The following is a 22,194-nucleotide window of genomic DNA, read 5'->3' as shown; positions in this document are numbered from 1 at the left end:
GGGATGAATTAGAACGCCGACTGTGAGCAAGGCCTAATCGCCCAACGTCACTAATGCTCTTGGGGCTGAATGGGCGCAAGTCCCCACAGCAATGTACCAACATCTAGTGGAAAGCCTTCCCAGAAGAGTGGAGGCTGTTCTTGCAGCAAGGGGGGGGGGGGATCTCCATATTAATGCCCATGATTTTGGAATGAGATGTTTAACGAGCAGGTGTCCACATACTTTTGGTCATATAGAGTAAATCTAGACATGTTGATTAGTTGGTAAAGAGTGTGAGAAGATTCAACAGGGACTTCTTTACTAAAGCTTGGTTTTTCATTATACACATTTCATAGTTGAAACTGCATGCAGTGGCTTGGTTTGAGGCACGTTACTAAGGAAAAATGAGCTGTGATCATTTTAAACAAAACAAACAAAAAAGAATATCAAACACAGAATTGCATAAATTAATCTTATTTCAATATTGCAGTAAAATCCAACTACAAAAATTAAACATCCATTAATTTTAAGCAGTTTTTGTTTTCCAAGTAGACATTTGCATCATAAAATACACAAGTAAAAGGCAACACAAAAGGGAGAGACGCTAACGACAAGTTGCAATTAAGACCGTTAAGGAACAGATTAATTTTGCATTGGGTATTCAGCTGTCATAACAAAATAATATTGAAGGTGAGGGGTACAAAGTCAAACACAGAGGCATGTAAATCAGTATTATCGCACAGTAAAACATGACCTACAGGCTGGACATGGGGCAGACAGGGGTCCTTAAAAAGACATGCTTCAGGTCCAGTAAAACAGTTAGTCCTGGACTAACTGAGGACTCTCTCAGTAAACGAGTGTTGAAAACATTGAACTGAGAGCCAGGTTACTGGCAATGCCTACGCAGGAGACCTCTAGTAGTTGCAACGCTCAAGATGGCCACTGCCACTTTTCAATTTGACCCTATAAAAAAAGGGGGATGCTTTCGTGATTGGGTTTTAAAATCCATCAGCTGTAAGTACTATAACTTCCCAAACGCGTTAGGAAAGCACCAAGGCTTTATGTGCAAAAGTTGCTCCTACACAACTGTAGGAGGTGCCACGTGCCAGTATGATCATGATAACGACAAAGGTGTTCACACAACAATTGTTGTTTTGACTATACTAACATCTTAATTAATTATCAGTCCTTTTGTCATCTTGTTTCTCTTAAATAGCATATATTGCAGCATGAAGTAACAGTTCTCACCAGTCAGGGGGCGTGTCAAACAAAGGGGATGAGAAAAAAAAACAGGCACAGAAAAGGACACCCAGTCATTTTGGGGCTTCCCAAACAGTTACCAATCTCTGAAAATTAACTCATATTTTCCTTTGGCCGCTGTTGGTAGTTTAACACTACATTTTTTCATTTAAGTGAACCGTCAACAAAACCCCAGATCTAATTTCACCACAGCTTATCTACATTTGGCAAAAATAAAAGTAAAAAAAAAATTGATATTGGCCACAGTTTCTCTGCTGAATGACTTTGGACAGGCAGCCCCTGTCTGTCTCTTGGCACAGTATACAGTTGGAACAGAAATAGTTGAGTAAAAACAATCTTGGGACAAAAAGAATCATCGGAAGTGGAACAAAAAAGCCAAAACGCGATGGAAGACTTTAAGCCACTGGCTAGTTGCTGCTCTTCCTTCTCCTGTATGTCATACATGTTGCTTTTTCTTTCTTCTGTCGTTGGTCTCACGCTGCAATCTGAGGCACGACGTTTACACAATCCACTTCCTGAACTCTCTGACTCTCTTAACCCTTGAATCTCAACTGGCTGTTTCCAAAAACAGGAAGCAGCACTTATGCCAAAGAAGGAAAAAAATAATGCATTGTCACGCATGAAGAAACTGATCCAAGAAGAAGAATGAATAGTCATCATATCTATAATAACAATAATACAAACACACCTCCCAAAAACTGAGAGGGGGGGGGGGGGGGAATAGTAGCGGCTTCAGGTGTGTGCTGGTCATAGTACTGCCTGCTTTCCATGGGAATGTTCTAGAGAGGGGGGGGGGGGGTGATCTGAAAGGAGAGGTGAGATGGGGGGAGGATAGGTGTTAGGAGAGGGAAAGAAAGGAGAAGAGGAAGAGAGGAGCTCACATCTCCTCTCTTCTCGAGCTCTACTCCCACTCTGTGGTGCCAGGAGGTTTGGAGGTCAGGTCAAACATCACCCGAGAGATGCCAGGGATCTTCTTGATCTCATTCACCATCTTCAGCACCACCTGGGGAGACATGGTGAGAGAGAGAGAGAACGGTTAGAACTGGAGACCGTGGTTTATACATCTGCACTGAGAATAATGTCTGATCCCCATCTCATTGGCGAGCCGTAGTACCTCCTCGGGGATGTGGTTTCCGGGCGTGGCAGGTATCCCGGTCATGAAGTCGCTGGTGATGAACGTTCTGATGACCACAGAGCGGCGGCAGGACGGCTGCCTCTGTGAGGAATCGCGGTCAAAGTGCAGCGGGGTCAGGATGACCGGCATCTGACTGATCTTCCCAGAGTAACCTGGGAGAAAGAGGGAATTACCAGACAGGGTTAGCAACGAGCACCTCATAAAGGGAAGTTGGTTTTACAGGGATGGGGGTTTGAAATCATTCCACTATTCAAATAGCATCAGGATTTTTTTTGGTCAGATATCTGAAATACATGTTTTTTGTTTAAACTTAAGGTTTTAAACTTAAGTAATGCTGCACGAGGGAGAAAGGCTAACGCTCTATTGCTGCATCTGTAGACAGCCTGGTGTGTGTGTTGGGAGCGACCAGACAGAGAGAGAGCGAGACGCCAACGCAACCCTAGCTAACTTGTAGCAGCCACAATGTCATTTATTATCCCATATAATAGCTAGCTAGGCTAATTAAGGCTGCATGCTGTGCTTTCTTCCCAACCCCATAAAACAGCGGCCTATCAAATCAAATCTTATTTTTCACATGCGCCGCATACAACCTGCCGGTAGCTCTTTGTAGCCTGCTCCTTCTCATTTCGCAAACTTTTAAATCCATCATTTTATTTCATCTTGCATTGCATTAGTGAACTCACTCCACATTGAGCCTCTCGGCTTCTTTGATTGTTGGTCAACAATCAAGTTACCGTCTTCATGGGGCGCACCGCGCACATCACAAAAACTACCTTGAAAAGTGTGTTGTTTCCAATGCGTTAAATTTGAAAGTGGCATAGTATATCCTTGTATGTAACAAAGTCACATTCATGTTTTAATATAATTCCGAAAAAGCCTTCAGTGTTATAGGCCTCTAATTTCTCTCTCGCCAAAATGAATACTGACACAAGTATTTAAATACTAACGTCCGTTTAAATATTCAAATAACCGTGCACATCCCTAGAGTTCTACACATTGTATTTCTATACTCTGTCCCCCGCTTTACACTGAATCCAATAATAATTTCTATCCAGCCGTTCTGCTCCCCTCCTGAAGCAGGAAACCACTTACCAGACTCTCTGAGGATGGAGTGGGCCACGAAGTCCGCCTGTCTGAGTGTGCTGAGAACGCCCGTGGTCAGGAAGGTGGGGGTGATGTCTGTGGGGGGCTCCTTCACGTGGGACCCAAATATATACACAACTCTGCAGCGAGGCAGGAGAGAGGAGAGAGTCCATATGGCATCCTGCTAGCAGTAACCGGTTGTACTTCATCTACTGTGTACTGTGTGTGTGTGTTACCTGTTGATGGTGTGGCACATGCGAGGGATGAGTCTGGCCAGGAACATGAGGGATTCCCAGTGTGGAGCCTCTTTACTGGTGACCCCACACACATAGCTATAGGACCGGCAGTCACCCTACACACACACAGAGACACAGAGAACAGGTTAGGAGCCTCTTTACTGGTGACCCCACACACATAGCTATAGGACCGACAGTCACCCTACACACAGAGACACAGAGAGAGAGAGAGAACAGGTTAGGAGCCTCTTTACTGGTGTGCCCCCCCCCCCCCCCCCCCACCCCACACACACAGAGAGAACACACGCTAAAGGTTCAGCTAGGATCACTTATATATGCTGTAGAGGTTCACTTGACCAACACTTCATTATTGTGATGATTAGTTAATGAAAAGTGATCTATCGGGGTCCATCCTTCCCATTTAGACTTCATTAAAAGACTCTGGGGTTATTTGAGGCCTTTCTCTTCTCCCTCTGCTCCCAGCCAAACTCCACAGAGAACAATAAGCCCCTCTGTTAATACACTCCTGTGTCTCTCCTGGTCCACTTACCAAAACACCCACTTTCTGAGGTAAAAGTAGCGCTCCGTCTCTCCTGCCTCTCTTACACAACACAGACACACATTCACTGTTTCTGGGATAAATATATCCCTCAGTGGCTTTCAGCAGGAAGTGTGGAGGAGACATCCACCACTGAATGGGCGGAGCCAGCTGTGTCATCATTCCATTACCATGCACTTGTCAACAGACAGATATTGTTTAACCAAAGCCTGAAGGAAATTAACAGACAGAGCAGTAAATCTCCAAAATACCCATTGACAGACATTGCCCCTAACCACAGATCTAGGATCAGATTACCCCTCCCCAATACTAACCTTAACCATTAGCTGGATAAACAAATATATCTGACCCGGTATCAGCAATTATGGGAAGAGTTCTACCTACCTACCTCAGTGCCATCCTGTTATAGTGAGAGGGAGATGGCTGCTGGGTCAAGGAATAACAGGGAGTGTCTAACTAGTCCTGACATGGCTGCTGGGTGACGGAATAACAGGGAGTGTCTAACTAGTCCTGACATGGCTGCTGGGTGACGGAATAACAGGGAGTGTCTAACTAGTCCTGACATGGCTGCTGGGTGAAGGAATAACAGGGAGTGTCTAACTAGTCCTGACATGGCTGCTGGGTGAAGGAATAACAGGGAGTGTCTAACTAGTCCTGACATGGCTGCTGGGTGATGGAATAACAGGGAGTGTCTAACTAGTCCTGACATGGCTGCTGGGTGAAGGAATAACAGGGAGTGTCTAACTAGTCCTGACATGACTGCTGGTAGAAGAAATAACAGGGAGTGTCTAACTAGTCCTGACATGACTGCTGGGTGACGGAATAACAGGGAGTGTCTAACTAGTCCTGACATGGCTGCTGGGTGAAGGAATAACAGGGAGTGTCTAACTAGTCCTGGCTTCAGAGCCCAAACCACAGGCTAACATTAGGCCTAGCTACACCACACACTGTCAGAAGTGAGACAGAAGTGAGACAGGGTTGGTGCTGTGTTGTCTGTTCTACAGGGTGTAGACACTACAGATTTCTCTTTTAATGAAAACAAAGCTTGTATGAATTTGAGAAATAAACCAATGGAAAAACAGACCGAGACGTGTAGACCACTGGGTCATAAAGGCTGTTGACCATATAGCATAGATAATGTAGTGGGGCAGACATACATATAGCATAGGTAATGTAGTGAGGCAGACATACATATAGCATAGATAATGTAGTGGGGCAGACCGACATATATAGCCTAGGTGATATAGTGGGGCAGACAGACATATATAGCCTAGGTGATGTAGTGGGGCAGACAGACATATATAGCCTAGGTGATATAGTGGGGCAGACAGACATATATAGCCTAGGTGATGTAGTGGGGCAGACAGACATATATATCGTCTAGGTGATGTAGTGGGGCAGACAGACATATATAGCCTAGGTGATGTAGTGGGGCAGACAGACATATATAGCCTAGGTGATATAGTGTGGCAGACAGACATATATAGCCTAGGTGATGTAGTGGGGCAGACAGATCCATATAGCCTAGGTGATGTAGTGGGGCAGACAGATCCATATAGCCTAGGTGATGTAGTGGGGCAGACAGACATATATAGCCTAGGTGATGTAGTGGGGCAGACAGATCCATATAGCCTAGGTGATGTAGTGGGGCAGACAGACATATTGCCCAAAGGGTGGCTACTCTGAAGAATCTCAAATATAAAATATATTTTGATTTGTTCAACACTTTTTTTGGTTACTACATGATTCCATGTACAATGTAGAAAATAGTACAAATAAAGAAAAACCCTTGAATGAGTAGATGTGTCCAAACTTTTGACTGTTACTGTGTGTATGTCAGAGGTCACATTCCGACAGACACCTCACGTCAAGCAGTGCCTAGAGTGAGTACACTGTAAGAAGTGTTACCTGGACTCCCACAGTCTTGATTGGCAGCAGGAAGGCATTGAGTGAATGTAGACTGGTGATCTGCAGGAGTTTCTCCTCCTCCTCGTCTGATATACACGACTTCACTCTCTGCAGCAGCGTGTGGGGCTGGAGGGACAGAGGAAGTTATGATTATTATTATTAGCTAGTCTGACATATAGAGTTAGTTATCAGCATGTTGGTGCATGAAGAAGGACAGTTGGGGTCAATTGCATCAACAGTCCATTGCAGAGCTTCATGTCCAAAACTCTGTTATTAGCACCGTGCTCCTGTCATAGACTAGCGATGCTCTCTGACCTTTTTGACCATGGCAGAGAAGTCTGTGATGATCTTGAGGATGTTGTTGGTCTCAGCAAAGTCCTTACAGAGGTAGGGCTCGTCTGCACAGATCACTCTGATGGCCAGGCCAGGACCTACAGGAGAGGATGAGGTTAACATTACAGATCACTCTGATGGCCAGGCCATACAGGAGAGGATGAGGTTAACATTACAGATCACTCTGATGGCCAGGACCTACAGCAGAGGGTTAACAATACAGATCACTCTGATGGCCAGGACCTACAGCAGAGGGTTAACAATACAGATCACTCTGATGACCAGGACCTACAGCAGAGGGTTAACAATACAGATCACTCTGATGGCCAGGACCTACAGGAGAAGATGGGGTTAACATTAAAGCCCTAGACATTCTGCAAAACATTCTGCTATTCTCCATGTTCGTTCTAAATTTTCCTTGACTATATACAGTTGAAGTTGGAAGTTTACATACACCTCAGCCAAATACACTTAAACTGAGTTTTTCACAATTCCTGACATTTAATCCAAGTAAAAATTCCCTGTTTTAGGTCAGTTAGGATCACCACTTTATTTTAAGAATGTGAAATGTCAGAATAATAGTAGAGAGAATTATATATTTCAGATTTTATTTCTTTCATCACATTCCCAGTGGGTCAGAAGTTTACATACACTCAATTAGTATTTGATAGCATTGACTTTAAATTGTATAACTTAGGGCAAACATTTCGGGTAGCCTTCCACAAGCTTCCCACAACAAGTTGGGTGAATTTTGGCCCATTCCTCCAGACAGAGTAACTGAGTCAGGTTTGTAGGCCTCCTTGCACGCACACGCTTTTTCAGTTCTGCCCACACATTTTCTATAGGATTGAGGTCAGGGCTTTGTGATGGCCACTCCAATACCTTGTCTTTGTTGTCCTTAAGCCATTTTGCCACAATTTTGGAAGTATGCTTGGGGTCATTGTCCATTTGGAAGACCCATTTGCGACCAAGCTTTAACTTCCTGACTGATGTCTTGAGATGTTGCTTCAATATATCCATAATTTTCCTACCTCATGATGCCATCTATTTTGCGAAGTGCACCAGTCTCTCCTGCAGCAAAGCACCCCCACAACATGATGCTGCCACCCATGTGCTTCACAGTTGGGATGGTGTTCCTCGGCTTGCAAGCCTCCCCCCTTTTCCTCCAAACATAACAATGGTCATTATTGCCAAACAGTTATATTTTTGTTTCATCAGACCAGAGGACATTTGTCCAAAAAGTACGATCTTTGTCCCCATGTGCAGTTGCAAACCGTAGTCTGGATTTTTTATGGCGGTTTTGGAGCAGTGGCTTCTTTGCTGAGCGGCCTTTCAGGTTATGTCGATATAGGACTCGTTTAACTGCGGATATAGATACTTTTGTACCCGTTTCCTCCAACATCTTCACAAGGTCCTTTGCTGCTGTTCTGGGGTTGATTTGCACTTTTCACACCAAAGTACGTTCATCTCTAGGAAACAGAACGCATCTCCTTCCTGAGCGGTATGACGGCTGCGTGGTCCCATGGTGTTTATACTTGCATATTATTGTTTGTACAGATGAATGTGGTACCTTCAGGCATTTTGAAATTACTCCCAAGGATGAACCAGACTTGTGGAGGTCTACAATTTTTTTTCTGAGGTCTTGGCTGATTGCCCCATGATGTCAAGCAAAGAGGCACTGAGTTTGAAGGTAGGCCTTGAAATACATCCACGGGTACACCTCCAATTGACTCAAATTATGTAAATTAGCCTATCAGAAGCTTCTAAAGCCATGACATCATTTTCTGGAATTTTCCAAGCTGTTTAAAGGCACAGTCAACTTAGTGTATGTAAACTTCTGACCCACTGGAATTGTGATGCAGTGAATTATAAGTGAAATAATCTGTCTGTAAACAATTGTTGGAAAAATGACTTGTGTCATGCATAAAGTAGATGTCCTAACCGACTTGCCAAAACTATAGTTTGTTAACAAGAAATTTGTGGAGTGATTGAAAAACAAGTTTTAATGACTCCAACCTAAGTGTATGTAAACTTCCGACTTCAACTGTATAGAACATTCTATCGTGTGTTGGTTATAAATGTTCCATGACTATATATAGAACATTCTATTGTGTGTTGGTTCTAAATGTTCCATGACTATATATAGAACATTCTATTTTGTGTTGGTTCTAAATGTTCCATGACTATATATATAGAACATTCTATTTTGTGTTGGTTCTAAATGTTCCATGACTATATATAACATTCTGTCCCGTGTGTACGGTGGTGTACTGACCAGGGAAAGGGTGTCGACAGACGATGTCCTCTGGCAGTCCCAGTTCTCTGCCCAGTGCCCGAACCTCATCCTTATGGAAGTCCTTCAGCGGCTCAATGACTTTTCCCTGGAGGGAGTAAGAGATGAGACAGTTCAGATCAGAGTTGTGGACTCAAGTCGCATGACTTGGACTCGAGTCACAAATTTCATGATTAGAAAATAAAATAACTTCAGAATTGACTTGAGACTGATGAGTTGAAATTATCTGGCCAAGATTTGTAACGTTTTGTCATTCATTTTGTGGCACAGAGACTCAGTGAATTACTCTCCACGCAGCCAGAGACAGTATCTCACTTTCAAAATAATAAAACAAAAGATTGCCTAATTAAAACGCACTCTGCCCTCTGATTGGACCAGAAAACTGTCAATCAACACAGGTCGGGTGAGCTAGCATAGTGAGAAGGTTTAGGGGGATTGTATTTTAATAGGCTACATACCAGTCTACCATTTGTATTTATACCGTGGCTTATTCGATCTGGTCACTAACACAGGCCTATAGCATTACACCAAATTCTTGATTCAAAATGATCAAATTTTTGCTTCAGAACCAAAAAGTAGTGCATCTTGACTGTTTACCAGTCATTAGCATTGGTGCGCAAAGAGTAGCCTACCCATGCTAATATTATCCATAAAGTACCGTTTAGCAATCTACTACGGATGCATCTTACAACAATAGGCTAGCTGGTGATTTCGTCATTTTCCTATTTCAGATAGGCCTAGTTTGCGTGGGTTATAATTCTATACCTCAGTGGTGGTACTGTCAGAAGACAGTGCAAAGTCACAGCTATCTTCATTTCTTATGAAGATGTATATATATAAAAAAATAAAAATAAAGTCTGGTGATTTAATTATGATATCTGAAATTGACTGCTAACATGAATTAACATGAACGCATCACCACCCTGTGCGCGGGCGTCGCAAGCTGTGAACCACTCCTTTTTGTGGGTCACAGGTCAAAACCACTGATCTAGCGAACAGATGGCTGATTTGTTATAGCATCAGGTGCAGTGAAAATGTTACATTAGTGAGTGAGTGAGTGAGTGAGAGAGTGAGAGAGTGAGAGAGTGAGAGAGTGAGAGAGTGAGAGAGTGAGAGAGTGAGAGAGTGAGAGAGTGAGAGAGTGAGAGAGTGAGAGAGTGAGAGAGTGAGAGAGTGAGTGAGTGAGAGAGTGAGAGAGTGAGTGAGTGAGAGAGTGAGAGAGTGAGAGACTGAGAGAGTGAGAGAGAGAGAGAGAGAGAGAGAGGAGAGAGAGAGAGAGAGAGAGAGAGAGAGAGAGAGAGAAGAGAGAGAGAGAGAGAGAGAGAGAGAGAGAGAGAGAGAGAGAGAGAGAGAGAGGAGAGGAGAGAGAGAGAGAGAGAGGAGAGAGAGGAGAGAGAGAGAGAGAGAGAGAGAGAGGAGGAGAGAGAGAGAGAGAGAGAGAGAGAGAGAGAGAGAGAGAGAGAGAGAGAGGAGGATTGACATAAATATTGTTTGGTGATAAGAATATGAGCCGGCAAGCTCACCAGCAATGGGGTATCAAGCAACAATTACTAGCATAGGTCTACTGGTCTTTTTGTATGTCAAAATTGCCTGAAATTTCTTGTCTGTAATGTGCGGGTGAATAAGGGAATCTGACAATGTTACTGTCGATGTCCAATGTTTACTTGACCCTCTGCATTTCATACATGATACATCTTGTGTCACACTCAACACGGTCCCCACACACCCCACTTGTACTCCATTAGTTCCTGGTGGAACACCCACCCATCTATATTGTCAAAAATGTGTTGTAGACAAACTAATGAAAAGGGCTTTCTGGTAGCCTCAATAAATAAACAGATTTTTTGGTTGAACAAGTCATTGCCTGTATAGATTTTTTTTACATGACTTGCTTTTAGACTGCACGACTTGGACTTGACCCGCTCAACTTCGGATTCGACTTGGACCTTGTGACTTGAATAATAGTGACTTGGTCCCACCTCAGAAAGCTCTGATACATGCTTTCAAGGTTGTGTTTGAAGTTTGTTTCAGTGTGTGTGTACCTCGTCTCTGAGCTTGCGGATGAGTTCTGTGTCGTTGTGGTGTGTTTTGATGACCTCTGCCTTGCCGCTGGCGAGGTGAGAAGCACTCTCTATGAGGTCTGGCCTTAGGGTGCCCTGGGCTAGGAACACCTCCTCCGGCTTCAGGTTCATCTCCCCTATCACCTCATTGGCCACCTACAGACACCAATCACACACACAGGAAGTCAATTCAATAGTCTTTTTAAAAAAAAAATTTGACAGACAGAAAGAGACATGCAGACAGACTCTCAGAAAGACAGACAGACAACAGACTAGGACTAAGATAAAGATAAAGTTCAGGACAAGGTACAAATCCATGTGGAAACTTTTCGAAAATTAACAGATTGATGGGACCAGCTCCGTTGCTAACTACCTGTGCCATTGCTAACTAGCATAGCTGGTCCATTGTTCCAAAGAGTTACAGGATATTAGAATTCTCTTGTCTTAACCCTTGTCACCTTCAACCTAGATAACAGACAGGCAAGACACTCACAGACACAGTACCTTGACGAAGGTGTCTCCAATGATCTTCCTCTTCTCCTCAGGGTTGGTGGTCATGTTGAGAGTCTTGCTGATGCGTTTCCGTGGCGTCCGGTCCTCGTCGGAGATGGGCAGGGTCGTTGTGCCGTTATAGAAGGTGTGTGCTGCGTTCACCACTGGAGAGAGAGAGAGAATTATAGTTTAGTTAGTGATATTTTTTTCATATACACAGCCAGGCACATGTATGCTACATTTGAGTCCATTCTGGACAGGTATAGCACACCAGCATAGCTTTACCTATCACTTTTAAGGATGACCCCAAGCTTGGCTTGACCTCTCACCTTTTGAGAATGACCCCAAGCTTGGCTTGACCTCTCACCTTTTGAGGATGATGCCCAGCTTGGCTTGACCTCTCACCTTTTGAGGATGATGCCCAGCTTGGCTTGACCTCTCACCTTTTGAGGATGATGCCCAGCTTGGCTTGACCTCTCACCTTTTGAGGATGATGCCCAGCTTGGCTTGACCTCTCACCTTTGAGGTTGATGCCCAGTTTGGTGAGGGCCTCCTCAACGCTCTGGCTCTCTCTCTTCCTCATAAAGCCATTGTCGATGTGCACCGCGATGACCTGCTCCTGGTTCAGAGCTTTGTTCAGGAGTGCCGTACACACCGTGGAGTCCACCCCGCCACTCAGCAGAACCTGGGAACAACATTGGACCAGACATGTCAATCAACACAACACCAGGACTACAAAAGCATTCTTTCATCTCCATTTCCCTCCCCCTCCCTTTTATTCTCTCTCTCTGGAGGGACAACCCACTTTCTGGGAGCAGAGGAAGTCGATCACATTGTTTCAGCAGAGAAAACAGTGTAATTTCACTGTCTAATTGAGTGTTTAATAGCTCAGATTAACTTACTACGCCCTCCCAAGGTCTCTATGTTCTATACTATGGGGCTCATGTTGTACACCCACATACGGCATCTAAACATACTATAGATTCCTCACCAGTACTTTGGACTTGCCAACTTTCTCCTGAATCTCTGTGATGCAGGACTGCTGGCGGTTCTGGACAGTGAAGTTGGAGGTGCAGCCGGCGATCTCAAACAGGAAGTTACGTAATATATCTGGTCCCCGCTCCGTCAGGTCCACTTCCGGGTGAAACTGGGTCCCATACAGCTTCTTCTGCTCGTTGGCAATACCTGTCAGAGAACAACAGGGGGGGCAGTGGTGAGATGTGGGTGATCAAAGACGAGGCGAATGAAGGGAGAGAAGAAGGAGATGGGGAGGGAAAAAGGGGATGGGGAGGGAAAAAGGGGATGGGGAGGGAAAAAGGGGATGGGGAGGGGAGGAGGGAAGAAGAGGATGGAATGCCAATGGTCTTCATGATCATATTGTGTAATTGACTGAACGTAGGGAAGTATGGCAGTAGACTAAATTAGTCTAAAATATAATTTTCTTCCAGGCCCAGGACCCTTTCCCAGAATGCTTACCCGCAATGATGCTTCCTGACTGGGCAACCACCTTGAAGCCATCGGCCACCTTGTCCACACTGTCCCCATGAGTCAACAGCACCAGCTCCTCCTTCTTAAGGCCCCTAACAACATCAAGTCACACACAGGGTCAAAAGGTCAGACAGGAAGTACATTCACACACAGGCATAATGAAACCTAAAATAACTCCACCCATATCTGGAACCAGAGGGAACAAAGCAGCAGCAAGCAGCCACATTGTGCTTGTGTCTAACTGTGTGTGTCTGAAAGACGACTCGCTCGCCGGCCGCTATTCTCGGGACTGTGTGTGCGGTGGTGGCAATTTTCCTTTTTCTTCACCATAGTAAGAGGAAAATTATTTGAGGGAGGAACGGGTACAACTGTGACATGGCTAACTCGTTTAACGACCAAGTCAGCTGTATCCAAACAGCGACTAATTGTTAGCAAGCTAACCACCATGCTAGCTCGCTTTTGTGGTTTTACTTCGACAAGAAAAGTTTTTTACCGGCTACACCAAGTTAACTGTTCTAATATGTCTTTTCGGAAATGGTATCTGGCCATCACATCGAGTGCCACCGTCGGAGATAGCTCGCGATTAGTGGGTTATCTGACTAGCCTACCACGCTATTTTTTTCTGACAGCTAAAAACATAGCATCCCAGCTATGGCGACAAAACCATCTCCCACTCCAAACGAGGAGAAGATCCCGGCGATATCGGCCAAGGACAACCACTCGTTCTGCTCCGCTTGCCTTGGGCTGCAACATGCCAGGGAAGCGTTAACCTCCCCCAGCTCCTGTCCACACTGTGCCCACTTCACTGTGAAGAGTCTCCATTGCAAGCTGGCACGCCTAGCTAGCCTGAGTCAACAGGACCCTAACATGGGTGCTCGTGCCCCCAATGGCTCAGAGGCGATGGATATCCCCACGGGGAATCCTGGAGCGGCGGCTAGCGCAAGCTGGTGCGACCAGCTCCACGCCATTGCCCCGCTGTTGGAGGACTCCAGCAACGACCTCGCGGCTTCCCTGCCAGGCTTCCTAATTGGAGGTGAAAACTACTCCATGGGGTTCTCCTTTGAAATCGTCAGAAGGCGACGAAGACTCCTTCACCCCCCCCCCCCGGCCAGGCCACCAAGCCTCCTGCCAGGGAATTAGAAACTGGAGACGCAGGACGGGGTCCATCCCTACCAGCTCTCGGTGTGGACCTGCAGGATGTGTGCAAGCGCGCTGTAGACAGGGAGTACAGGAGGGGACTAAGCACACACCCCTGAGGGGGCCCAGTGTTGACGATCAACGTGGCAGATGTGTTGTTGCCTACCCTTACCACCTAGGGGCGGCCCATCAGGAAGTCCAGGATACAGTTGCAGAGGGAGGTGTTTAGTCCCAGGGTCCTCAGCTTATCGATGAGTTTTTGTGGAAACTATGGTGTTGAACACTGAGCTGTAGTCAATGAACAGCATTCTCACAAAGGTATTCATTTTGTCCAGGTGTGAAAGTGAAGTGTGGAGTGTAAATTAGATTGCGTCATCTGTGGATCTGTTGGGGCGGTATGTGAATTGGGGTGGGTCTAGGGTTTCCGGGACGATGGTGTTAATGTGAGTCATAACCAGCCTTTCAAAGCACTTAATGTGAGTGCCACGGGGCGGTAGTCATTTAGGCAGGTGACCTCCGCTTTTTGGGGAACAGGGACTATGGTGATCTGCTTGAAACATGTAGGTATTACAGACTCGGTCAGGGAGAGGTTGAAAATGTCAGTTTAGACACTTGCCAGTTGGTCCGCGCATGCTCAGAGTACACATCCTGGAAATCCATCTGGCCATGCGGCCTTGTGAATGTTGACCTGTTTAAAAGGTATTGCTCGGCTACGGAGAGTGTTATCACACAGTCGTCCGGAACAGCTGGTGCTCTCATGCATGCTTCAGTGTTTCTTGCAGAGAGCATAAAAGGCATTTAGCTCGTTTGGTAGGCTCGCATCACTGGGCTGCTCGCGGCTGGGTTTTCCTTTGTAATCTGTACTAGCTTGCAAGCCCCGCTACATCCGACGAGCGTCAGAGCTGGTGAAGTAGGATTCAATCTTAGTCCTGTATTGATGCTTGCCTATTTAATGGTTGGTCTGAGGGCATAGCAGGATTTCTTATAAGCGTCTGGATTAGTGTCCCGCTCCTTGAAAGCGGCAGCTCTAGCCTTTAGCTTGGTGCGGATGTTGCCTGTAATCCATGGCTTCTGGTTAGGATATGTACGCACGGTCACTGTGGGGACGACTTCATAGATGCACTTATTGATGAAGCCGGTGATTGAGGTGGTATACTCCATGCCATTGGATGAATCCCAGAACATATTCCAGTCTGTGCTAGCAAAACAGTCCTGTAGCGTAGCATCAGTGTCATCTGGTACAGCGAGTCACTGGTGCATCATGCTTTAGTTTTTGTTTGTAAGCAGGAGTATAGAGTTATGGTCTGATTTTCCAAATGGATGGAGCGAGGGAGAGCTTTGTATGCATCTTTGTGTGTGGAATAAAGGTGGTCTAGAGTTTTTTTTCCTCTGGTTGCACATGTGACATGCTGGTAGAAATTAGGTAAAACTGATTTAAGTTTGCCTGCATTAAAGTCCCCGGCCACTAGGAGCGCCGCTTCTGGATGAGCATTTTCTTGTTTACTTATGGCCTTATACAGCTCGTTCTTAGGTTGGGGTGCGACCCACGAGGGCAGAACGGTGAGTGGGGACCCCATCTCCATTTTATACACATAAACAGCATGGAACTCCTTGGGGTGAAGGGTGCATTAAAGCATTAAAGTATTTTCTCCCATTTCTGGAGGGTCGTCATGTTCCTAGTCAGAACAGACAATACCACTGTTGTGGCTTACATAAACAAACAAGGGGGAATGCGATCCCTTCACTTACACACACTGATACACAGACTGAATATGTGAAGCAGTTTGCATCTCCAGTCACTGAGACCTACTCATGTACCGGGAGTACTGAATCTGGGGGCAGATTTACTCTCCAGGGGGAACCCTCTATATGAGGAGTGGAAGCTCCACCCAGAGGTAGCCAATCAGGTTTGGATGCACTACGGCACCCCAGCAGTGGAGCTTTATGCATCAATGGAGAATAAACACTGTTCCTGAGGGATCGAGACGCACCGATAGGAGTGGACGCATTAGTGCACGAGTGGCCACGCGTCCTCCTGTATGACTTCCCCCGACTGGCCCCGATTTCCCCCCACCCTAGCCAGGGTGCGGGAGAAGGGTAGGTCTCTCATACTAATAGCGCTGCATTGGCCAGAGAAACTAGCAGACATCTGTCAACTACTATGCGGTCAACCGTTGCCCCTCCCTCTGCGTCGGGACCTACTGTGCCAGGTGCGCGGGGAGATGTTCCATCCTCACCCAGAACGGTTAGCACTCTGGGCCTGGCCCGTGAACAGCTCAACTTGAACACTGCCGGGCTTCCTCCAAAATGTAATTTAGACTATTCAGAGTGCTAGAGCCTCATCCACCAGCTCCCTTTATGATTGTAAACAGCACGTGTTTGAGGAATGGTGCAACAAGTCACAGATAGTGTCATTCCAGTGCTTTGTCTCTGTAATCATATCGTTTCTACAGGAATTATTATTAGACAAAGGCTTTTTCTACTATTAAACTATTAAAGTATCAGGCATTGTATTTTGGCTTGTCATGTGGGTTTTGGGAGCACAATAGTTTTATGAAGGGTGCATGTCGTTTGTGTCCGGTGTCCAGACAGCTTGCCCCGTTGTGGGACAGTTGTTTTGGATGCTCTATGCCAACAGCCTTTTGAGCCCCTGGATCAGGTGGATCTGAAGATGCTTTTAATTAAAGACAGCTCTATTACTAGCACTGGCCTCTGCCAAGCGTGTAAGTGACATTCACACGCTCTCAGTGCAGCTGGTACCAAGTACCGATAGCATCATTGTGGCCTAACCCCTTGCCTTTATCCCTCAGCTTATTAACCCAACTTTGATGTATCTTCCCCTTGAGCAGATAGCTTTTTTTTAATCCCCCACCGTTTTCCTCTCCGGATGCATATGTTGTGCCCAGCACTCTACGTATCTACACGTACAGGACTAAGGGGTTTAGAAAATGTCATTAGATGTTCATTTCCTGGGCGAAACCTTACACCGTGAAGCGCTCACAAAACAGTGCCTATCCCACTGGACAGTGGGGGCCATTGCTTTGGCCTACACAAGTAAGGGTCTCCTGCTGGCCTACGGCTCATTTCACTAGAGAAATGGCTACAACCTGGGCTATATTTAAGGGCATATCTATCCAAGATATTTGCTTAGCAGCGAGTTGGGCTTTGCCGCATAGATTTGCAACGTTTTATAGGCTTGATGTCACTGCACTGACCCTGGCGCATTACATACTGCTTTACGTGTAGGATCTTCTCAGGGGCCCATTGTGTGGTGTATTGCACAGGGCAGTCGGTCGTCAGGATAACTTGTCTGGAAATACGGGAGTCAGATTATCCCATAAGGGAAATACCGAAACTGACGCTTGAAAGAGAACTTTAGGTTACGACCGTAACCTCGGTTCTATGATAGCACGAGTGAGGTATTTCACCAGACCACCAACCTTGCAGGAGCAACGAAGAGGCGTTGCTTATTTTTGAATGACTCAGAGATGCTGCGTCAGACCTTTTTATAGGGTAGGAGGGATGCCCCTCCCCGACGCACAAGTCTCGACACCCAGTCTATCATGGCTGGCGTAGTGTAATAAAGGCTTCTGACGAATACACCGGGGGCGTATCTCATAAGTGAAACACCGAAACGAAAGAGAAAAGAAGTATGTGACCGTTGGAACTTTGATCCAGTTCGTGTCAAACACATGGCTCTGGGACAAACCAATCAAAAACACTTGTTTTTGCTCTTCTAACCATTAACCTATTTTCTCAGAGTGGTTACGGTGAGACTGTTTTCTATCTGCCTACACTGAAGAATCTTTAGTTCTTCCAACCCACCTGAAGAGAGAACAGGTGTTGTCCAGTCCGATGTTGAATACTCCATCCTCTCTCACACTCTTCCTGTGTACTGTTCCTCCAAAAACTTTATTCATCATCTGTGGAGAGGACAATTGATCATTAGCCTCTTAAGTCGGCATGTTGTATTGATTGAAAGGCCTCCTTTCATTTGTATGGGATGTGTACATAAGAATGGGATTCTTAGTGGGTTTTATCCAAATGATCTGTCTTATGCTAAGGTGTTCAGGAGAGAGGTTTGATGCGTGTGTATTTCTCAGGGCCCTCCTACCTGCATTCCATAGCAGATACCCAGGACAGGCTTTCCAATGGTGAATATGGCAGGGTCAAACCAGGGGGCATCCTCAGCATACACAGAATTAGGACCACCAGAAATGATGATCGCTCTGGAGACAGAGAAAGTGGGGAGGAAAGTAAAAAAAAAAGGGTAGAAGGGGGATAAATATTAAAAGGCAAAAGACAAACAATCAATGGCATCATACACAACAACAGAGTAGTCATTTTATACTAATAGCATAGACATGAGCATACAGCTGTTTGAAAACCCCACCGCTCTCTAGTGTGCCCATAGTTTAGACATTCTCTATTGTCTGTTCAAACTGAAGCATTCCAAAAAGGTGTACACACACATCTATTCTGTGGGGGTGGAGAGACGTTTTCGCAAACTGTAATGGAAAAATAGCGTCTCCTAAAAATCCTCCCCTGCCCTCCCTCTCCTTGCAGTGTAAACACACACACACTCCCTCCAAGGTCAGATAATAAAAAATATACAGTAACATTTCATATATTAACAAAGATCTGCTTAGTCTAGCCACTGGTTTGTGTTCCTTTGTATAGGGCTCCAGGCTCTCTCACAGGCTGTCCTGACAACTGTGTTCCTCCACAGACGATGGACAGACAAAGAGGAGCTCTTGGGAATTATCAGTGTCATTATTCTGACAGGTTCTCTCTCTCTCTGCATTTTCTTGTTTATTTCAAAATGTTTGGTCCAGGTTCGTTGACTTTGTAAATGCCACCCAGGTGCAAGTGTGATGTCAGTCAGTCTCACCTGAAGCCTTGTTCTCTGATGGCGAAGGCTGGCGTCTCTAGTGGGAGGATCTCTGAGCGAACAAACAGCTCTCTGATCCGCCTGTCAATCACCTTGCCGTACTGAGCCCCGGCGTCCAGGATGACCACCGCCCCCTCACATGAACCATTCTGAGGCTCAACGCTGCTGATGTCCAGCTGGGGGAGAAAGAACACACATGCACACACACACTGTCCTGACCACGTATGAACACTCAATCAGGATAACCACATAGGCCTGTGTGTGGAATAGCCTTCAACAATGTTGTTTTTATGAAGATACAAGAGTCTATATTCCCAACACAATGGTTGAATCAGCGGGTGTACAAAAAGCGTTGCAAAGCGTTAAATTCATTCAAAGAGACAAAACCATTTGCGATGGTGAATGGCCCCACTTCGCTAACCTCATTGTGAGGAACGGGATTCATTAAGGCCAGAACACAATTTGAGACATGTGAGTGTCAGTACTGAGATGAGGACACGCAGAATCACGAGTCACACGAAGCTAGGGACCTGAGCATGGTCCAGTAGGGACCAGCTGTGGTAAAACTGTTCAGTCAAGTAGGGGATTTAACCTTCCTTTTGAGATGTCTAGTGACCAGATAGATGCTTCAAGCCAGGATTCACAAGCCATTGGACGTTCCTCTAGAATAGATATATCGGAAACAAGTTGTTTTGCAGTTAAATCTATATGCCCGCCCCTTATGCATGATTTATGTAGGCAGCCATTGATTCATTGATATGGCAGTCAAGTGTTATCAAGGGAGATAGTGATTTTTAAGACAGTCACTATGGTTAGAAGCTTAATATTATTATCAAAACTGTACATGTCTAATTCAATACTGTAATGAAACAGGCAGGGAGCAGGTCTCGAACCCTCGACCTCCTAGCCCGAGGTCCGGCGCGCTATCGACTGTGCCGCAAAAGCATGCTCAAGCGGCAGAGTCGATTTCCGCGCTTATAAACACAGGGTCGTTACACTACATTGGGGCATTAGATATGGGCAAAACAAATTCAATTCACTGCTCTAGCAGTAAATTGTGAAATTGAGTAGCGTGTCCCCACGTGGTTTCTGACACTCCGTACTTCCGTCAATGAAAAACAACAGGCATTCGCTCGTGTATCAAGCACTGCAAGTGACACCATTAAAGCCCTAAAACTGCGAACCACACATTGCATATAAAACCGCGTCGATATTGGATGTGGAGTTGTTATAATGGGCCTGCTTTCCTGGAGAAAAATCAAATGGAGTACTTACGGATATAAAAAATAATACGATGGTTGGCCTATGCTGCAGCTGGCACAACTGTGTGGTGGGTGGACCGACTGGAGACCGGGCGCTAGCTAGCTAGCAAGTCATAGTTAGCTAGCCATCAAACCGATTGTTTCTGTTAAATGAGCATGCATATTGTGCTGGTCATAACACAATCTCGCACTGTTGCTACGAAGTTGAAATATATAAAGTCCACGACAATCTGCAACTACACTGCTAACTATTATGCTAGTGAGCTAACAATATCGGGCTATTGCTAACGTTAGTTAGCTAACAACAGTAGTCGATATCCAGCTGTGCGGCTACCGTGCGGCTGCAACTAGCTAAGCTAAATTACACGCGGCTTCTGCTAGCAATGTCTACACCATGAAAGATGCAATAGTGGCATACAAATTACATTCACTATCTGCTGGAGGTTTATAAAACCCTCCAAAACATACATTTAAGACACGAGGCAACGGGCACGAGACAGGCATCTCCGACGGGGGTGCACACAATCCGCAAGTTTGCTGAAAACACGACATAGGCCGTAGCTAACCGGGGACTCCCAGCGCCCATGTCCCGCAGCCGACAACCACCGACAGACAGCCGATACACATTGAACGAGAAACGGGATATGTTGCTTCCTTGGCGGCACATAGGCCGTTGTTTGACTGACCTTGGTATCTCCGTTGCACAGAGCCATGGATGAGTGTAGGGGAATGAACTCTCCTCCTCGGTCTTCCAGATAGCACGAGACAGAGACTAGTGGTTGCTCGCTCAGTTGTTGCGCCGACCGCTGACGAAAATGTGTGCTAACTAGCGCTTCCGTAGCTACACTACTCACTGGCTGGATGGCTTCCTATGACCGTGCACTGTCCGACCACTTCGCTCAAAGACTGTCGCTGTCCCCTCCCCTCTTGAAGAGTAGTGAGTACTAGTGACTGTCTGCGTGAGAATACGGGCTTCTAGGGAGGAGTTACTCCTGGATAATTCAGTGGAAAAGTTTATTATGGAAAAGCTGCTGCAGTTTACAAGGGGAAGAATTCGCCCTATATGTCTAATTATCTATATCACGTGAATAATGTAAATAGTATGTAATTGCTAGCGGACTAAACACCATTCCTTGGGGAAAGACGTTTTCTAGGGATAATTTTGGATCCCTCTGTGGAAGTGTAACAGGAGCTATGAGGGGAAATCCAGACAACGGTATGTCTGGATCATGGGTTCAGCTTCAACTAGAGGAACAGAGTGTTTGTACACTCACTGTGTGTTAACATGGTACACTGCATGTAATAGACAAATATGAAGAGGAGTCTTCTGATGTTCTGAAAGGGACTGTTAAAGAAGGTTCTCTGCTGTTGGAGTAGATGGAAAATGGACGTGTGAACTTTACTGACTTTATTGTCCCCACAGGGAAATTTTGTTGCAGTGTCATGTACACGTTTAAAGTGGTGTTTAAATACAAAACAAACTGACAATACAACTTTCATAATGGTCACATACCAATAAAAAGAGCCTGCTGGCCTTAGTGGGTCGATAGGAACATTAGCCCAAGCTATTTAGGAGGGATATCACACCTGGCACAAATGATTGTCTAGTTGTGTTTTTCCTGCTGAGGGGTGCTCTATACCTGCGCCCAGGGGGGAGTATTTCAAAGTCTGGGTACAGGGGGTGGCTTGGGTCTAAAATGATTTTGTGAGCCTTGCGAAGAGCCCTGACCTTCAAGATCTCATCCAGTCCTGTCTGTTTGACTCCAAGTACCTTGCTTGCTGTGGTGATAATCCTTCTCAGCATATTTCTCTGGCTGACAGTGGTATTGCCAAACCAAAAAATAATACAAAAGTTAAATTACTCTCAATGAAAGATTTATAAAACAGAGTCAGTATAGTACAGTCTACATTCAAATATCCCAGCTTTTTGAGAAAGTACAGTCTCTGTTGACTCTTTTTGTAGATCAGGTCTGAACATTTACTCCACTGAAGCTTATTGTCCAAGAGGACACCCAGATATTTGTATTCCTCTACAATCTCTATGTTCTGACCTCTGATAGATGTTGCAGAGGTAGGTG

General features: G+C 45.5%; 1 protein-coding gene across 1 annotated transcript; it reads right to left on the bottom strand.

Moving 5' to 3' along the window:
• Positions 1–281: 281 nt before the first annotated feature.
• LOC129822437 (GMP synthase [glutamine-hydrolyzing]) lies at positions 282–21,061 on the bottom strand. The gene is made up of 16 exons (XM_055880718.1): positions 20,803–21,061; positions 18,855–19,030; positions 18,078–18,192; positions 17,789–17,886; positions 12,815–12,918; positions 12,330–12,523; positions 11,858–12,023; positions 11,351–11,502; positions 10,829–11,002; positions 8,769–8,874; positions 6,476–6,591; positions 6,161–6,286; positions 3,694–3,809; positions 3,467–3,597; positions 2,354–2,526; positions 282–2,242 (listed from the first exon to the last, which is right to left on the bottom strand). The coding sequence occupies exons 1-16, from the start codon at positions 20,827–20,829 to the stop codon at positions 2,141–2,143; spliced, it is 2,076 nt and encodes a 691-aa protein (XP_055736693.1). The 5' UTR covers positions 20,830–21,061; the 3' UTR covers positions 282–2,140.
• Between the last annotated feature and the right edge of the window lie 1,133 nt (positions 21,062–22,194).

The sequence above is a fragment of the Salvelinus fontinalis genome, chromosome 24, assembly GCF_029448725.1.
Source record: "Salvelinus fontinalis isolate EN_2023a chromosome 24, ASM2944872v1, whole genome shotgun sequence".
NCBI classification, from domain to species: Eukaryota; Metazoa; Chordata; class Actinopteri; order Salmoniformes; family Salmonidae; genus Salvelinus; species Salvelinus fontinalis.
The sequence above is the reverse complement of the archived record's forward strand: the minus strand, read 5'-3'. Positions and strand labels throughout refer to the sequence as shown.